Raw genomic sequence first — 20,206 nt, forward strand, 5'->3', positions numbered from 1 at the left:
ATTTTTACAAATATATGAACAATAAAAAGAAGGGCAAGAAGAACCTCCACTCCTTACTGGACCTGGAGGGGAACACGGTGACCGAAGACAAGGAAAAGGCTGAGGTCCTGAACGCCTTCTTTGCCTCGATGTTTAACAGCAAGGTAGGAGTCCAGGATGAGTGGCCTCCTGAGCTGGGTAATAGGGTCGGGGAGCAGTGTAATGCCCCAGAAATCCATGAGGAATTAGTTCGGGACCTGCTGAGCCGCTTGGACACCCACAAGTCCATGGGACTGGATGGGATCCATCCTCGGGTGCTGAGAGAGCTGGCAGATGAGCTGGCCAAGCCGGTCTCCATCATTTTCCTCCAGTCCTGGCTCACTGGAGAGGTCCCAGATGACTGGAAACTGGCCAATGTGGTGCCCATCCACAAGAAGGGATGGATGGAGGAACCCAGAAACTACAGGCCAGTCAGCCTGACCTCAGTGCCAGGGAAAGTGATGGAGCAGATTATCCTGGAGGCAATAACTGTGCACCTGAAGGATGGCCAAGGGCTCAGGTCCAGCCAACATGGATTTAGGAAGGGCAGGTCCTGCCTCACCAACCTGATCTCCTTCTATGATCAGGTGACCCGTCTGGTGGACGTGGGGAGGCCTGTGGATGTAGTCTACCTGGACTTCAGCAAGGCCTTTGACACCGTCCCCCACAGTAAACTGCTGGCTAAGCTGTCAGCTCGTGGCTTGGACCGCAACACTCTGTGCTGGGTTAGGAACTGGCTGGAGGGCCGAGCCCAGAGAGTGGTGATGAATGGTGCCACATCCGGCTGGTGGCCAGTCACTAGTGGCGTCCCCCAGGGGTCAGTGCTGGGCCCCATCCTCTTCATCTTCATTGACGATATGGATGAGGGGGTTGAGTCAGTCATCAGCAAGTTTGCAGATGACACCAAGTTGGGAACGGATGTTAGTCAGAAGGTAGAAAGGCTCTGCAGAGGGACCTCGACCGACTGGACAGACGGGCAGAGTCTAATGGCATGGCATTTAACAAGTCCAAGTGCTGAGTGCTGCACTTTGGCCACGGCAACCCCATGCAGAGCTACAGGCTGGGGTCAGAGTGGCTGGAGAGTTGCCAAACAGAGAGGGACCTGGGGTGATGATTGACACCCGCCTAAACATGAGCCAGCAGTGTGCCCAGGTGGCCAAGAGGGCCAATGGCATCCTGGCCTGTATTAGGAATAGTGTGGCCAGCAGGAGCAGGGAGGTCATTGTGCCCCTGTACTCTGCATTGGTTAGGCCACACCTTGAGTACTGTGTCCAGTTCTGGGCCCCTCAGTTTAAGAAGGACATTGAGACACTTGAACGTGTCCAGAGAAGGGCAACAAAGTTGGTGAGGGGTTTGGAACACAAGCCCTATGAGGAGAGACTGAGGGAGCTGGGATTGTTTAGCCTGGAGAAAAGAAGGCTCAGGGGCGACCTCATTGCCCTCTACAACTACCTGAAAGGTGGTTGTAGACAGGAAGGGGTTGGTCTCTTCTCCCAGGCAACCAGCACCAGAACAAGGGGACACAGTCTCAAGCTGTGCCAGGAGAGGTTTAGACTCGAGGTGAGGAAAAAGTTCTTCACCGAGCGAGTCATTCGTCATTGGAATGGGCTGCCCAGGGAGGTGGTAGAGTCACCGTCCCTGGAGGTGTTCAAGGGGAGATTGGACGTGGCACTTGGTGCCATGGTCTAGTTGTGGGGTCTGTTGGGACAGGTTGGACTTGATGATCCTTGGGGTCTCTTCCAACCTTGGTTATACTGTGATACTGTGATACTGTGACCTTTGAGATCATCGAGTCCAACCTATCACCCAACACCATCTAATCAACTAAACCATGGTACTAAGTGTCTCATCCAGTCCCTTTTTAAACGCTTCCAGTGATGGTGACTCCACCACCTCCCTGGGCATCCCATTCCAATGGCCAGTCATTCTTTCTGTGAAGAACTTCTTCCTAACATCCAGCCTAAAACCTCTCACTGTGAGCAGGATGGAGGAAAGGAAAAAAAACCCAAAACCTCTTCCCTGGTCACACCATGCTAACTCCAGACCCAAGTTGTACAAAGCACAGCCCAGATCTGGGGAGAGCTCCTCTGGCTGTTGAGGACTTTGGCACACAGCTGGTGGTCTTTTTTTTTCCCCCACAGGCACTCCAACAGCACAAGGGGAAATGTGGGTTGGCTTTCTATTTTACTTTTTTAAAACCCAGATTATAGACCAGCTGAAGCCAAATGGAATTTCAAAGGCATTTCTCAGCTTGACAGCTTTCTCTTCACTGAAGTCCAGGCCAGCTGCATAGAATATGTTCTTCAAGAGTTCCCACCAAAAATAACCTCTACACCCAAGGAAGAAAAGCTCCTGGAGTCCAAGCCTCCAAGTCTTTCCAATAATTCAATGTACCACAAGGCCTTGCATGACAAAGCAGCACAGACGCCCATCGGTTCCCATGTGACATAGAGGAATGTCCTCCAAACCCCCTTAGTTCCCACAACCATGCTCTGGCATGTGGATGAAGGGGCAAACAGCTGAAGCCACTGGAGCTTTTACCAAAACAAAGCCTAATTTATAGGGAAACTCTCCTATGAGGAGAGACTGAGGGAGCTGGGGTTGCTTAGCCTGGAGAAAAGAAGACTCAGGGGAGACCTCATTGCTCTCTGCAACTACCTGATGGGAGGTTGTAGACAGGAGGGGGTTGGTCTCTTCTCCCAGGCAACCAGCACCAGAACAAGAGGACACAGTCTCAAGCTGCTCCAGGGGAGGTTTAGGCTGGAGGTTACGGAGAAATTCTACACAGAGAGAGTGATTTCCCATTGGAATGGGCTGCCGGGGGAGGTGGTGGAGTCACCATCATTGGAGGTGTTCAGGCGACTTGATAGGGTGCTTGGTTGCATGGTTTAGTTGATTAGGTGGTGTTGGATGATAGGTTGGACGCGATGATCTTGAAGGTCTCTTCCAACCTATCCTATCCTATCCTATCCTATCCTATCCTATCCTATCCTATCCTATCCTATCCTATCCTATCATATCCTATCCTAATATTTCATATTCATAAATTAATAACCTCTTCATCACAACACCTGAGCTAGTAGAGAGTGCTAATCCCTTCAATTAAAAAAATCCCGTAGCTAACACAGCTACCAGTGGGAACATTTTTATGTTGGTTTGTTGGGGGGGAGGTTAACCTTTCTTTTTTTTTTGTACCCTATTTTGGGTGTCTTGTTATTGAAGCTCACATATCACTGTCACAGTACTTGATATCTGTAGACTAGTTCTATAAGACTTCCTTTCTTTTTTTGCTTGCTTCACTACATTCTTTAAACCTCTTGACTTGAGATTGTTTTGCACAAATTTGCAGACTAATCCCATTTAGCAAAGGAGACCCAGGAAGACTTCATGTACTTTTACTGGTACTTAGGGTGTCCATATCAACAAGGTTAAACTGCTCAAAACATAGTGTTGGAGTTGAATCATCAGGCCTCTGCCTCAATCTAGGCTATTCTCAACTTTTGTTTCTCTCTTGCAGAATGGAGATGTATGTATTTCAATTCTTCACCCACCTGTAGATGATCCACAAAGTGGAGAGTTGCCATCTGAGAGGTGGAACCCTACTCAAAATGTCAGGTAACAGTATGAATCTGTGTTGTACAGTGATGACCTTGAAGGTCTGTCATCTCTATATAAGACTGAGGCCTGTGTTGGGAAAGGTTTGGAAGGGATTTTAAGACTTCAGAGGCTTTAGGTCATGAATTGGGTGGCAACCAGACTTATCAAGCTGAAGTGCTGTGTCCCCTGATGCTGGCCTAACAATGTAGAGACTTCTGCCCTATTCATAGGGTTTCATGCTCTTAAAGCAAATTATCTCAAACACTCTAGTCTTTCCCAGTTCATGTTATCTTTCATTTAAGTTTTTCAAACTTCTCCGAGATATCACTAGTAGAAAAGAACTCTTTTTAATATGTATTTGGGCCCAGTAAGAGTGCATAATCCTACCTACTGTTTGCCTTCCAATATTTCTGTCTCCTGTCCTGCAGTGTGGTATCTTAGGCTAGCCAGGTAGTTTTCTTCCTGCCAAAAATCCCTGAAGGATCGGTAAGTACCAGAGGCACTGCCAATAAAGAACTTACAAAATTCATATCAAGTAGCAGCTCACTGACCTGTGCAGCTGGACTAGTAAGTGACATAGTGGAAAACCATTGAAGTAAGATATTTTAGCATATCATGAGATTTATGCTTGCTTTCAGAGTGATTTAAGAGATGTTAGTTCCCCAACTTGAAATCTGGTATTTTTTGGTAAAATCCAGCTAGGGATCTCAGCATACCTGGGGGAGTGCAGTGATTTGAAAAGGGTTCTCTGAGAGTTTGACTCAGCTTTCATATAACTTGGCTTAATGAAATTAATTTGAAAAGAACCTTTGTCAAAGTAGAGATCTAGCAAGGGAGGGGGATTTATTGGATTCTTGATCTTTGGAATATAATTGTAACATGCTCTGCAAAGTGCTGGGCTAGAGCTAATATGGCAGGAGATTAGGAGCTGTAAGAGTCAGCAAATTATAACTGGAGCATGCTACTTCAATGTTTAAAAGACATAAGAGAAATGGTGCCTCTTAGCTGTGTGAAGTTGTAAAGTTACTGGCTGGACAGATGGGCAGAGTCCAACATGATGACATTCAACAAGTCCAAGTGCTGCACTTTGGCCACAGCAACCCCATGCAGTGCTACAGGCTGGGGTTGTAGTGGCTGGAGAGCTGCCAAACAGAGAGGGAGCTGGGGGTACTGGTTGACAGTAGCCTGAACATGAGCCAGCAGTGTGCCCAGGTGGCCAAGAAGGCCAATGGCATCCTGGCCTGCATCAAGAATAGTGTGGCCAGCAGGAGCAGGGAAGTCATTCTGCCCCAGTACTCTGTACTGGTTAGGCCACACCTTGAGTACTGTATCCAGTTCTGGGCCCCTCAATTTAAGAAGGACATTGAGACTCTTGAATGTATCCAGAGAAGGGCAATGAGGCTGGTGAGAGGCCTCTTGCACAAGCCCTACAAGGAGAGGCTGAGGGAGCTGGGATTGCTTAGCCTGGAGAAGAGGAGGCTCTGGGAAGACCTCATTGCTCTCTACAACTACCTGAAGGGTGGTTGTAGCCAGGAGGGGGTTGGTCCCTTCTCCCAGGCAACCAGCACCAGAACAAGAGGACACAGTCTCAAGCTGCACCAGGGGAGGTTTAGGCTGGAGGTGAGGAGAAAGTTCTTCACAGAGAGAGTTGTTAGCTGTTGGAATGGGATGCCCAGGGAGGTGGTGGAGTCCATCCCTGGAGGTGTTCAAGAAGGGATTGGACGTGGCACTTGGTGCCATGGTTTAGTAGTCATGAGGTCTTGGGTCACAGATTGAACTTGATGAGCTTTGAGGTCTTTTCCAACCTTATTGATTCTTTGATTCTATGAGTTGGGAATCTGACTTTCTGAGCTTGAGGTAGACTTTATCCAACCCATCTGTACCAAGTACAAGTGAATATGAAGCAATCTCTCAAAGTTCTTGTTCAGATTTTTTTAAAATAAAAAAGTTTAAACACTATTTTGAGCTATATATTTCTAAGTTATGTTCACATGTCCCTCTGCTTACATGGCTATTAAACAAAGTTTTTATATATCTGTGTCTTGTGAAGGTAGATGATACACACTCTCACTTTGTTTCCTGAGGATGCCTTCCTGAGGTTGGCTTTTTTTGGCTGCTTGAGTACATTAGGCTGGTTGCAGAAACTGTCCAGATCTAACATAACTATCAGTACAGCCTAAGCCAAAACCCCTTACTCTATACTGGAGAGTAAAAATGTGCTAGGACAAAGATTTAAGTTCTCTCTAAAGGTGTCTCTGAGAAGCTACAGTGTAGCTAGTAGCTGGAACAGCAACAAAAAAAACCAAAAACTTTTCAACAAGGTATATAACAGCATGTGCTGGTTGGAAGCCTTAGACACTCCATGTTTTGTTCAGATTAAATTCATCCATGTCTGAGCCTTCTGTTGATATGTGGAGAGAAAAAGGCTCTTGATTCCTTGAGACTCTACTAGCTTCTCTCTTCTACTGATAAAAAGATATAGAGGGACTCACTTTAAGTGTTTATAGTGCTGTTGTCTTCAAAGTGGCATGGCAGCTGATGAGCATGTTGTTCCCCAGAATGGAGTGGAAGGATGTAAGAAAGCAGAAGGTGGACTTGAAATCTCTGCTCTTCATGTAAATACCTTTCATGAAACAACATACTAGAACAAATTTACCTGAGGGAGAATCAGGGAGGGTCAGTCTGTATCCAGTCTGGTGCAGTCCATATTTGATGCTAAGGATGTTTTCAGTTGATCATGGTTGAACCTTTTTGTGATTTTGGTCCTGCCAGATCCCATGTACCAAGGTCCCTTCCTGTTACTGTACCTTGTTCACCTTGCTTACCCACAACAAGAGTTTGAGTTGGTGGAGACCATCTAGTTGTTTAGGTATCAGTAGTGACAGAGATGATCTAATGTGCTAGTTGGGAATAAAGAGTGAGGGAGGGAGCCTCACCTCTAATAGGCAGTTGCATGCATGAACTGGACACTACTCCAGATGAGGTCTTGTCCACTGTTACCTCCAAGTCCTTTTCTGCAGGGTTGGTCTCAATCCCATCATCCCTCAGCCTGTACTGATATCAAGGAGTGCCCTGACCTAGGTGCAGGACCTTGCATTTTGCATTATTGAACCTCATGAGATTCTCCTTAGCGCACTTCTCCTGCCTGTCTAGGTCCCTCTGGATGACATCCTGTCATTCAGTTTTATCAACTGCACCACTCAGCTTGGTATCATTTGCAAACTTGCTGAGGGTGCACTCAATCTCTCTATGACATTGATGAAGATACTGAACAGCACTGGTCCAAATACAGACCCTTGAGGGACACCACTTGTCCCCTGTCTCCATCTGGACATCAAGTTGTTGACCACTACCCTTTGTAGGTGGAAGATGAGGGAATTGAGAGCCTGCGGGTTAAAATCAGAGGGCAGCCTAACAAATCTGACATCCTGGTTGGAGTCTTTTATAGACCACCCAACCAGGATGAGGAGGTTGATGAATTATTCTACAAACAACTGGAGGCTGTCACAAGATCATCAGATCTTGTCCTTGTGGGTGACTTCAACCTGCCAGATATCTGCTGGGAACTTAATTCAGCAGAGAGAAGGCAGTCCAGAAGATTCCTGGAGCAGGTTGGACTTGATGATCCTTGGGGTCTCTTCCAACCTTAGTTACTGTGATAGTTACTGTGAAATGGAGGACTGCTTCCTGACGCAGCTGTCAGGCGAGCCTACCAGGGGACAGGCTCTGCTTGACCTGCTGCTCTCCAATAGGGAAGGGCTGGTGGGAGATGTGACCGTGGGAGGCTGCCTAGGGTGCAGTGACGACGAGATAGTGAAGTTTTCAATATGCAGGGAGATAGGGAGGAGCACTAAGAGAACCCTCACTTTGGACTTCCAGAGGGCAAACTTCAGCCTCTTTAAGAAACTTATTCGTAAAGTTCCCTGGGTAGCAGCCCTCAAGAGCCGAGGGGTCGAGGATGGTTGGACCTACTTCAAACAGGAGCTCTTGAAGGCACAGGAACTGGCAGTTCCCATGTGCCGAAAGATGAGCCGGCGGGGAAGGCGACCGGCCTGGATGAGCAAGCAGCTCCTGGAGGAATTAAGGGAAAAAAAGAGGCTGTATCACCTTTGGAAGGAGGGGAAGGCTTCTCGAGGTATGTTCAAGGAAGTGGTTAGATTATGTAGGAATAAAATTAGAGAGGCAAAGGCCCAGTTGGAACTGAAACTGGCCACCTCTGTGAAAGACAATAAAAAGCATTTTTACAAATATATGAACAATAAAAAGAAGGGCAAGAAGAACCTCCACTCCTTACTGGACCTGGAGGGGAACACGGTGACCGAAGACAAGGAAAAGGCTGAGGTCCTGAACGCCTTCTTTGCCTCGATGTTTAACATCAAGGTAGGAGTCCAGGATGAGTGGCCTCCTGAGCTGGGTAATAGGGTCAGGGAGCAGTGTAATGCCCCAGAAATCCATGAGGAATTAGTTCGGGACCTGCTGAGCCGCTTGGACACCCACAAGTCCATGGGACTGGATGGGATCCATCCTCGGGTGCTGAGAGAGCTGGCAGATGAGCTGGCCAAGCCGCTCTCCATCATTTTCCTCCAGTCCTGGCTCACTGGAGAGGTCCCAGATGACTGGAAACTGGCCAATGTGGTGCCCATCCACAAGAAGGGATGGATGGAGGAACCCAGAAACTACAGGCCAGTCAGCCTGACCTCAGTGCCAGGGAAAGTGATGGAGCAGATTATCCTGGAGGCAATAACTGTGCACCTGAAGGATGGCCAAGGGCTCAGGTCCAGCCAACATGGATTTAGGAAGGGCAGGTCCTGCCTCACCAACCTGATCTCCTTCTATGATCAGGTGACCCGTCTGGTGGACGTGGGGAGGCCTGTGGATGTAGTCTACCTGGACTTCAGCAAGGCCTTTGACACCGTCCCCCACAGTAAACTGCTGGCTAAGCTGTCAGCTCGTGGCTTGGACTGCAACACTCTGTGCTGGGTTAAGAACTGGCTGGAGGGCCGAGCCCAGAGAGTGGTGGTGAATGGTGCCACATCCAGCTGGTGGCCAGTCACTAGTGGCGTCCCCCAGGGGTCAGTGCTGGGCCCCATCCTCTTTAATATCTTCATTGGTGATATGGATGAGGGGGTTGAGTCAGTCATCAGCAAGTTTGCAGATGACACCAAGTTGGGAACAGATGTTAGTCAGTTAGAGGGTGGAAAGGCTCTGCAGAGGGACCTCGACCAACTGGATAGATGGGCAGAGTCTAATGGCATGGCATTTAATAAGTCCAAGTGCTGAGTGCTGCACTTTGGCCACAGCAACCCCATGCAGAACTATGGGCTGGGGTCAGAGTGGCTGGAGAGCTGCCAAACAGAGAGGGACCTGGGGGTGCTGATTGACACCCGCCTAAACATGAGCCAGCCATGTGCCCAGGTGGCCAAGAGGGCCAATGGCATCCTGGCCTGTATTAGGAATAGTGTGGCCAGCAGGAGCAGGGAGGTCATTGTGCCCCTGTACTCTGCATTGGTTAGGCCACACCTTGAGTACTGTGTCCAGTTCTGGGCCCCTCAGTTTAAGAAGGACATTGAGACACTTGAACGTGTCCTGAGAAGGGCAACAAGGCTGGTGAGAGGCCTTGAGCATAAGCCCTATGAGGAGAGACTGAGGGAGCTGGGATTGTTTAGCCTGGAGAAGAGAAGGATCAGAGGCGACCTCATTGCCCTCTACAACTACCTGAAAGGTAATTGTAGCCAGGAGGGGGTTGGTCTCTTCTCCCAGGCAACCAGCACCAGAACAAGGGGACACAGTCTCAAGCTGTGCCATGGGAGGTTTAGACTCGAGGTGAGGAGAAAGTTCTTCACTGAGCGAGTCATTCGTCATTGGAATGGGCTGCCCAGGGAGGTGGTGGAGTCACCGTCCCTGGAGGTGTTCAAGAGGAGATTGGACGTGGCACTTGTTGCCATGGTCTAGTCGTGAGGTCTGTTGAGACAGGTTGGACTTGATGATCCTTGGGGTCTCTTCCAACCTTAGTTATACTGTGATCCAACCAGTTCCTTATCCATTGAATAGTCCACCAATGAAATCTGTATCTCTCCAGTTCAGAGAGAAGGATGTTGTGGGGGACCATGTCAAACACTTTACAGAAGTCCAGATAGATGACATCTATTGGTCTTCCCTTGTCCACTGATGTAGTTACACCATTGTAGAAAGCCACTAGGTTGGTCAGGCTGTACTTACCTTTGGTGAAGCCATGCTGGCTGTCTCAAATCACCTTCCTGTCCTCCATGTACATAACTTCTAGGAGGATCTGTTCTATGACCTTCACAGAATCACAGAATGTTAGAAATTGGAAGGGACCTCCAGAGATCAAGTCCAACCCCCCTGCCAAAAGCAGGATCACCTAGGGTAGTCCACACAGGAATGCATCCTGGCAAGTTTTGAAAGTCTGCAGAGGAGATTCCACAACCCCCCCTGGACAGCCTGTTCCAGTGCTCCATCACCCTCACTGTAAATAAGTTTCTCCTCATGTTGAGGTGAAACCTTCTATGTTTGCATCCATTATTCCTTGTCTTATTACTGTGCACCACCAAAAAGAGATTGGCCCCATCCACTTGACACCCACCCCTCAGGTATTTATAGACATTGATCAGATCCCCTCTCAGTCTTCTCAAGACTAAACAGCCCCAGGTTTCTCAGTCTCTCTTCATAGGGGAGATCATAGAATCATAGAATTGCCAGGGTTGGAAGGGACCTCAAGGATCATGTCGTTCCAACCCTCCTGCCATGGGCAGGGACACCTCACACTAGATCAGGTTGATCAGAGTCCCATCTAGCCTGGCTTTAAAACCTAACCTTGTGGTTAGAGATGACCTCCACAATGATCCGATCCATCATCTTTCCAGGGATGGAGATGAGGCTGACTGGTCTGTAGTTGTCTGGGTCTTCCTTCTTGCCTTTTTTGAAGATTGGAGTGACATTCACTTTCAGTCATCAGGCACCTCTGACATTCTCCATGACTTTTCAAAAATGATGGAGAGAGGCTCAGCAACAGTATCAGCCAACTCTCTCAGCACACGTGGATGCACCCCATTGGGGCCTATGGATTTCTGTGTTTTCAGTTGATACATGTGATCTCTAACTCAGTCCTGACTGATGAGTGGAGTGTCCTCGTCCCTCCAATTCTGCTCCCTTGCTTCCAGAGACTAGGGTTCCTGAGAGCCAGTGTTAGGAGTAAAGACTGATGCAAACAAGGCATTCAGCAACTCTGCCACCTCTGTGTCCTCTGTTACCATATGTCCCATATAATTCAGTAGTGGGCCCACCTTTTCCCTGATCTTCCTTTTGTCATTGATGTATCTGAAAAAGCTCTTCTTGTTTTCTTTCACCTCCCTGGCAAGACATAGTTCCAAGAGAGCCTTGACCTTTCTTGTTGCATCTCTACATTCTCTGGCAATATTTATATAATCCTCCCAATTGACCAGACCTTTTTTCCACATATTGTAAACCTCCTTTTTCTTTTTGACTTTTTCTAAGAGGTCCCTGCTTATCCATGCAGGTCTCCTGCCTCCCTTACTTGATTTTTTTTTTTAAGGGAATACATTTTTCTTGACCTTGGAGCTTCCTGAGCACAGAGGTGAGGCTCACAGGTCAGTAATTTCCAGGGGCCTCTTTCTGTATCCTTTTTAAAAATGGGTACAACATTTCCCTCCTTCTAGTCACTGGGGACTTCTGACTACCATGACTTTTCAAATGTTATGGAGAGTGGCTTCAGAAATACACCAGCCAATTCCCACAGGATTCTGGGATGCATCTCATCAGGTCCCATAGATTTATGTATGTTCCTCAGGTGGTCATGAACCTTATCTTCCCTTACAGTGGGAAGAACTTTACCCCCCCAGTCCTCGTCTTGTGGTCTATCAACTCGGGAGGGGTATGGAGCAAGCTTACCAGTGAAGACTGAGGCAAAAAAGTTATTGAGTACCTTAGCCTTCTCCTGATCTGTTGACACCAGTTGTCCATTCTCACCCTCAAAAGGGGGTACTCTTTCTTTAACCTTTCTTTACTGGTTGATGTACCAATAGAAGCCCTTTTTGTTATTCTTCACATCCTTTGCCGTGTTCAGCTCCAGACATGCCTTGGCCTTCCTGACCTCATCCCTACACAACTGGACAGGGTTCCTATACTCCTCCCAGGTTACCTGTCCCTTCTTCCACTGTCTGTGTAGTTCCCTCTTGCTCTTTATTTTCACCACCAGGTCTCTACTCAGCAATGCTGGTCTCTCTGCCCGATTTCTTACACATGGGGATTGAGAGCTCTTGCATTCTAAGGAAAATGTCCTTAAAGATCTGCCAGCTCTGTTTCCTGCAGATCATTTCCCATGGAGTCCTACTGACTAACTCCTTGAAGAGCTCAAAGTTTGCCTTCCTAAAATTCAGTCTCCTGACTATACTCCTTGCCTGTTCCATATCCCTGCAAACTCCACTAGTGCATGATCATTGCAATCCAGGCTACCTCTAGCCTTGACATCACTCATGACCTTACTTGCATCTGTGACCATCAGGTCCAGTATTGCATTCCCTTGGGTAGGGGTGTCTATTACCTGGCTTAAGAATCACAGAATCACAGAATGTTAGGGATTGGAAGGGATCTCCAGAGATCATAGAGTTCAATCCTCCTGCCAAAGCAGGATTGCCTAGGGCAGGCTGCACAGGAACACATCCAGGCAGGTTTTACGTGCTGCAGGAGTCTCCTCAAATGCCTACAGTTTGCCAAGCTACTTTTCCAGCAGACATTGGGGTAGTTGAAGTCCCCCATCAGGATAAGAGCCTGAGAAAGTGAAGCCTCCTGTAGCTGGAGTAAGAAGGCTTCATCAGTGGGCTCCCCTTGATCAGGCAGCCTGTAGTAGACACCAACCACAAGGTTCCCTTTGTTGCCTTTGTTTCCAATTCTTACCCATAAGCTTTTGACCTGTCCATGGCAATTCTTCAGGGACAGTTCTTCACACTCTATCCATTTCCTGACAGAGAGAGCAACATCTTTGCCTTTCCTTCCTCACCTCTCCCTTCTAAACAGCCTGTAGCTATCAATAGCCACATTCTAATCATGGGATTCATCCCACCAAGTTTCAGTGATGGCTATCAGGTCATAGTTTTCTAGCAGCACAGTAGCTTCCAAGTCCTGTTTGTTGCCCATGTTGTGTGTGTTCGTGTAGATGCACTTCATCTGAGCTGTTGGCTTAATCACTTTCTTAGCAGAGTGCCCCTTGATTCCCTTGAGGTGTTTCTACTGCCTCAAGAGCCCCCAGCTCACCTCTGTTGGATTTTGACTGTGCTGCAGTGTCCCCAGCACATATCTGGTCAACAGGGCCCATACTAGCACCACTTTCCTCTAAATGTTCTAAGTTGACCATCTTTTTGTTACAGGCAAGCTTGATTTCTTCTCCCTTCTTGCCAAGTTGTTTGCACCCAAAATTCATGAATGTGTTAGCTCTGACTGATCTTGTGGTTGCCTTTTTCAGGACTATCTTACTGAGTGTAATCTCTTTGCTTAATGAGCCAAACACATTCTCTCCTGCCAATGTGGATGCATCAGTGATGTTCAGGAAATGGAGGGACAGTAAAGGAAAAGACAAGGAGTATGCTGAAATCATAAGGTAAGCTTTGCCATGTGTGATGCTGTGCTACTGTCCTCCTGCTTTGAATCCTATGAAACAGGTTGCTTGCAGAATTTGCCAAAACCAGCTTCTTGCTGTGGTTGTTCCTTTGGAAATTAATTTTATTCCAAATCCATGCTTCTGGTCCTTCTAGGATTTTCAGCACACCAAAGTGATGAAAACTTTGGAGCAGGAGGACTAGGCTGATATCTTTGAATTGTTCTTTTTTAGACTATTTTGGCATGATGCTCTGCAAAACCTGTTGGCTGCTAGTAAATACCAGTCAAAGTCCCTGCTTGCCTTTGAGTGCTGCTTGCATTGCTTGGGATGCGATTCAAACTGACTGCATCCTAATAATTCTGTGCTTAATGCATTCAGGAATCATAATCTTGTCCCTCCAATTTGGAGGAATATCAGGAGGATTTGGTAAGTGCTCACAAAACTGATTTTTATTAGCTAGCAGCACTATTCAGTCTTGACTGTCCTTTGCTGAGAAGTTCATGGTTCATCAAGTGCTGTAGGGACATGATGTAAATTTCAGCTAGGGTTGCTGTGGAGTAGTGTCTAGGCAGCTCATGCTGCAGTGGGATCACTGTCATGCTTGCCTGGGGCAAGACTACATCTGCATTGACTGCTAGCTGGGCATGCAGGATATACCCCTGTTTGGACCTATGCAGGGCAGTCAGTGGCCTGAGATGTGTAAAGAGCTTTGCTTGGTGGTTATCTTAATCCCCTCCAGCTCCTTTGGCTTCAGTGGAGCTGAATGTACTCCATGAACAGAATATGGCAGACTGATGAAAAGGTGGGTGGGGGTGAAGGGACAGACTGATATCTGTTCCTCTCCCTGCTGGGAGACACCACCAGGCCAGCAGCAGTTCACAGCCCGAGTGCTGCTAGGAGGCAGTAGCCAGTCTGTCCTGGGGTGATGGGAAACACTTGTTTCCTGCCATCTCCAGGCAGTGCTAGGGTTATGGCTATATTTCAGGGTGCAGCCATGTGCTCAAGCTGCTCTTACTCTACAGTGGGAGCTTAGAGCAGCCAAATGCTTGTAGGAATTGTAGTTTTGAGCATGCTGGTGTAGAGTCAACAGTGGTGGAGGGTGGCTATGTATATCTCTGAACCTACCTCAATAAGTCATCTTAGGAAATCTCTGAACATCCATTCTGTAACAAATGTAATGAAAATTGCTCTCTGAGCTCTGGCAGGTCTCTAATGTGGACTCCTGTAGAATTACTGATTTCATATGTTGCTGAGATCATGTGTGCTACAAACACCTTTGGAGCACTCCCAAGCCCACAGCTGCAGAACTAAATATATTTCTAGTGCTTCTTGTGGTGCTTCAATCAACCATCAGCTCCAGCTCAGCTGCCAGGAGTGCTGCTCTGGGGCTGGTTAGGAGTTGGGGAGTTGAGCCATGCTGCTGCCAGCACACAACTATGCTCATGTTGGTATGTCCTCCTCCCTGCAGGAAACAGGTTTTGGCTACAAAAGCTGAGGCAGAGAAGGATGATGTGAAGGTCCCCACTACCCTGGCAGAGTACTGCATCAAAACTAAAGTGCCTTCCAATGACAACAGTTCAGATTTACTTTATGACGACTTGTATGATGACGACATTGATGATGAAGATGAGGAGGAGGAGGATGCCGACTGTTACGATGATGATGATTCTGGCAATGAAGAATCGTGACCTGCTCCCTCTGCCCCTATATTGCCCTGCCAACTCAGGCCAGAAGGGAGCAGCAGTAACCTAGCAGCAGTCCAGCAAAAACATGTGTTGGGGATCAAAAAGCCCCATATCTCCTGCTGTCTTCTGTTTTATGGATCTGTTTGCTCCTTTTTTATGGACCTCCACAGAATGTCTGAATTCTTACATTCTTAACCCTTTCATCACTATCATTTATTTTTAAACAAACAAAACTCCCTTTTCCACTTCTCTATGAAATGCTCACAACAAAACAGGTTTGCTTGTGTTTAGGTTCTTGAATTAAACAGTCTTGCATTGAGATGTTCAATGTATTTAAAGCTGGAACAAACCCATTGGAAGCTGGATTTTCAGGAGCTCAAGTCCTACATTTTCTGGGAAGAAAAAAGTCCACACAAAGCAAATCATCAAGGTTTAGCTGCTCCATTTAGAGTAATAGTGTTTGTACATTTGTTTAGCCTTGTGATGGTGGCTTTTCCTTTATAAGGTATGGGGCAGAGAGTATAAAGGTACTGTGTGTTGAGCTTGATGGGATGTTACTGAAAGGTACAGTATTGCTTTTCAGCCTGCTCAGTTAGGAAATAGCTAGCCCCTGGAGCCCCAGAGGACACAATTGACTTTGTCTCTGAAAAAGGCTTGTGGTATGAATCCTAAAATAAACACTTAACGTCTATACAGCTGAGCCCTGGGTTGCCTTTTTTTTCCCCAGACTAGGTTGAGGTTGAAAATTTTCAGTTTAGCTGTGCTGCTGAGATTTGTTGCCAGATTCCCCTCTCCTGAGGAAGAACAGATGTGCATCCTGCTGCCCAATGGGCCAGCATTTATCCCAAACTTGGGGTTTGGCAGCGGGAGAGACCAATAGCCTCCTGTTCTAGTGCTCATTAGCAGTCCTTGCTTGCTGCAGCCTAAGTCTGGTTCTGGCCTTAGCCTTCTTTCTGTTGCTTAAGTAGGTAATATGTTGGTAAATGCAGCTAGCTGTAGCTCTGTGGGATTGGCAGAAGTCAAAACTGCTTTTGGTGCCTACCTGGGGTGGCCAGGCTGTCCCTGTGCCTGCAGTGACTGCTGGGACATGGGGCAGAGGGGATGGAGGTGTGCTGAGCTTTCCTCTGGCTGGCTGGAGCATGGGTGAGTGTGTGCAGCACCCCAGGAGAAGGGTACATAGTGCTTTCAGCCTGAAAGAGACCACCAGTGGTAAGGTTTGACGGACTATTTAGCAGCATGCTTCAGTTGGTGCATTGAGCTCAGCCTTGTGCATGTTTTTGAGTGCTCTTGGTAGAGCTTAGGGCCCTCACTTGTGGGCAGAGGGGATCCTGCATGCAGACACTGCAGAACCCTCTTCCTCAGTCCCTCAGCACCTTCACCCTGATGCAGTGTGCTGCTCTTGTTCATCTGTGGTCCAGAGGCCTGAATTCAACTTTTGCATGATTCCTTTATTGTGCTGAGCCCTGGAACCTCAAAGAGCAGATCTGAGATGATGGCCCTGCTTGGATGAGACCCTCCATTCCCACAGGTAGAGAAGCAGTTACCCTGATAAGAGCATCAGGCTTGGACATTTGTTTATGCCTCCCCTTTGCATCTCTCAGGGGTTTCAGTGGTATGTCACCAGTTGAGGTCTTTTGAAGGGCATTTTGGTGGGGGTAAACTTTGTTCTGCAATCAGCTTGGAGGCTGTGGCCTGGGAGTAGGATGAAAGTGAGCAAGCTCTAAGTTTGCTGCCTGGTGGGACACAAGGGGAAGGAAGCCCTTGGGGAGGAAGGCTGGTGGGGCTCTGAAGTGAGCATGGCAAATGTGTTTTGGAATGTTGTTTGGCTGGGATTTGCTGTAGCAGGGACAGTCCCTGCTCCTCTGCCACAGGGTGTGCTCATGGTGCATCCCTTTGACCCCTGTGGAGTAAAGGCAGTCCAGGTGGTGATACCTTATTCACCAGTGCTTCCTGTGATGGTCTGCCCTCCTGCTTGTGTGTTACCTCAGGAGGCAGCTGGACCCCTCCTGAGGTGTCCCACATGGGCTCATCCAGCAAGGACTGTCTCAACCTTTAGTACTTTTTGGAGCTGTCAGCAGGGCATCCCTGAATCTAGTGACAGTGATAGGCACCCTCCAGCAATGTGAGGCCAATGCCAGTATTGGCAAATGGGCCCCAGGCACCCCTGGCTGCAGGACTAGGTTCAGGGATGCACTGGGACAGGGACAAAAACCTCCAGCTTTCGGGGTGGGGGGGACACACAACTGTCTATGCTATAATGACTTGGTTTCTAATGATACTTGTGGTGGGTTGAAATTTTCCATTCACACTAAGTAAGCATCACTAACTCAGTTGGAAGCAAATGAAGCTGTATTTACAAGCAAAACTACACTCTACAATGGAATGCAATGAATATGTACAAAATATACAGTATTTACAATATTATACAGGTATTTACAGTTAGAAAATAGCACAGAAACCCCCATGAACCTCCTCTGAGTTCCCCAGAGAGCAGGGAAGCTGCTCCACTGCCCCCCCACTGCAAGCCTCCTCCTCCCCCCGCCCTGTAACAGAAGAAAAGAGGAATTCAGATGAAGGAATGTTATTTTAAAGAAGCAATGTTAGTGTTCTTATCTCTTCTCAAGGCCAGCCAGAAGTGGTTACTGTCTCCCCAGCAGAACAGCCAGACCAGAAAAGAAGAAAAGAAATGGGAATGTAAATGAAATGTGAAAAATATTATGGAACAACTGCACAATGAATTTGTTAAGAATAATCTTTTGTTTTCCTTTTCACACCCAATAGTGGATTATTTATATTTTTCTACTTTTCTGCTCGAAATCTGCAGCTAATTTTAAAGGCACAGCCTAAAACTACCACAATCCACCCCTTCTAAACAATTTCATTGGCTGTTAATACTATCCATCTAATCTAAAACAATATCTACAATGAGTAAGTCAAGTTCATAGTTCATTCTGGCTGTCCTCAAGTGTAGATGATTCAGAAATCCAAAAACCCAGAAACCAGAAAGCAGAAAACAGTTTGTCTCTCTGCAGACGAGGCGAAGAAAAGGAAGAGGGACTCTCAGTTGACTCAGGGCTCTCAGGGTTCTTAGTGTTTTTGCTGTGGTGGTTTGGCCCTGGCCTGGAGGCCAGATACCCACCAAGCCGCTCTATCACTCCCCCTCTTAAGTGAAGAGGGGAAGAAGGGAAAAGAAAATATAACAGAAGCCGGGGATAAGATAGGAGCAATTTAATAACACTAATGAGCAAACAGCAATAGACCGCGCGGAAGCAAAGAAAGCAGAGAGAGAGATGTTAGTCTCTACTTCCCATTGGCAGAACGGTGGTCGGTCTCGGGAAGCAGGGCTCTCTAAGCTTGATGGTTCCTCGGGAGGATAAACGCCATAGACGAATCCCCCACACTTCCTTCTTTCACTTCCTACTTATACCTGAGCTGACGTCATATGGTATGGAATACCTCTTTGGCCAGTCTGAGTCAGCTGGCTCAGCTGTGTCCCCTCCCAAGATTTTGCCCACCCCTCAATGTACTCCTGGGGCAGGGAAATGTTGAAAGGACACAGCTTGAATACTGGATTTAGCTGTAGCCAAAACATTGCTGTGTTATCAACTACTGCTGAAAGAAGAAACAAAACACCACAGCACTAGAATACTGTGAGGAGAATTAGCTCCAGCTCAGTTCAACCCAATACAATCTCCACCCCTTATTCCATACCATTTACATCATGCTCAGGTTCTACACATTTCAATGCACTTAGCCATCTCATTTGATTCTTACACCAAAACAACAAAAGGAAAAGCTTCTTGCTTACATTCACAACCCGATCTACATACTTAAACTATCTCAATACTCCAACATATAAAGACTTATATCAATGTCTCAGTCCTTCAGATGTCACTTGGGATTATTCAAGACAGGAGATGCAGGATATTCTGTTCTTAGACACCAACTCCAGCTGGTCTCAACCACTGTGTCACTCTTGATCCTTGCAAACCTTCATCAGTCTGGGTTCTTCTTACTTCATTACTTTCTGCAACATGCAACTCACATTATTCACATTCCAAATCACCTTTCCCCCAGTGTTAGATCCCTTTGAGGCACACACTGAGTCTCCCCATTTCTTTTCATTACCCACCAAGTACATCGAGGCCCCTGAGCAAAGACAATCCCACGCATGGGTTTGCCTTTCCCCATGGGAGGAGCAACCCACACTGCCTTTCCTAGCCACTTCCCCATGTGTACTACAGGGACTTTATCCCCCCCCACAGTGTGCAAGGGTTCTGTTTGGGCAGGACCAGGACGGTTAGCAAATCCTCGAGAATTAACCAGCCAAGTGGCCTCTGCTAAATTTACATCCCAGTGCCTCCATGCTCCATTACCCAATGCTTTCAACATAGTCTTTAACAGTCCATTGTATCTTTCAACCTTCCCAGAGGCCTGTGGGTGGTAGGGAATGTGATACACCCACTCGATGCCATGTTTCTTGGCCCAGGAGCTGACGGCATTGTTTCTGAAGTGAGTCCCATTGTCAGACTCGATTCGCTCAGGGGTGCCATGCTGCCACAGGATTTGCCTTTCAAGGCCTAAGATGGTGTTCCGGGCAGTAGCATGATTTACAGGGTATGTTTCTAACCAGCCTGTAGTTGCTTCTACCATGGTGAGGATGTAACGCTTGCCTTGGCGTGTTCGTGGCAGTGGTCCAATATAGTCAATCTGCCAGGCCTCACCATAGCAAAAACCCAGCCACCGCCCTCTGTTCCAGGGAGACTTGGCTCTGGTGGCCTTCTTGATTGCAGCACAGGTTTCACAATCATGTGTGACCTGTGTGATGGCTTCCATGGTCAAGTCCACCCCTCGGTCACGAGCCCACCTGTACGTAGCATCTCTCCCTAGATGTCCTGATGTTTCATGGGCCCATCGAGCTACAAACAGTTCACCTTTTCGCTCCCAGTCTAGATCCACTTGAGCTATATCAATCCTTGCAGCCTTGTCTGCATGCTCATTGTTTTGATGTTCTTCATTAGCATGACTTTTAGGCACGTGAGTATCAACATGACGTACCCTCAGAGTCATGTTCTCCACTCGAGCAGCAATGTCCTGCCACAATGAGGCAGCCCAAATAGGCTTACCCCTGCGTTGCCAATTGGTCTTCTTCCACTGCTGTAGCCATCCCCACAAGGCATTAGCCACCATCCAAGAATCTGTGTAAAGATAAAGTACTGGCCACTTTTCTCTTTCAGCAATTTCTAGAGCTAGTTGGATGGCTTTCACCTCT

The 20,206-nt window shown here is 47.5% G+C and overlaps 1 protein-coding gene across 1 annotated transcript in view; it reads left to right on the top strand.

Annotated features, from left to right (window-relative positions):
- LOC104302586 (ubiquitin-conjugating enzyme E2 R2) overlaps window positions 1–15,093 on the top strand; it is a 194,530-nt gene extending 179,437 nt beyond the window's left edge. Inside the window, exons 3-5 of the mRNA XM_054179260.1 lie at window positions 3,536–3,633; window positions 13,115–13,249; window positions 14,718–15,093. Coding sequence (XP_054035235.1) covers window positions 3,536–3,633; window positions 13,115–13,249; window positions 14,718–14,937 — 453 coding nt within the window. The 3' untranslated portion in view covers window positions 14,938–15,093. The remainder of the gene's footprint in view (window positions 1–3,535; window positions 3,634–13,114; window positions 13,250–14,717) is intronic.
- Window positions 15,094–20,206: the final 5,113 nt, after the last annotated feature.

The sequence above is a fragment of the Dryobates pubescens genome, assembly GCF_014839835.1.
Source record: "Dryobates pubescens isolate bDryPub1 chromosome W unlocalized genomic scaffold, bDryPub1.pri SUPER_W_unloc_1, whole genome shotgun sequence".
NCBI classification, from domain to species: Eukaryota; Metazoa; Chordata; class Aves; order Piciformes; family Picidae; genus Dryobates; species Dryobates pubescens.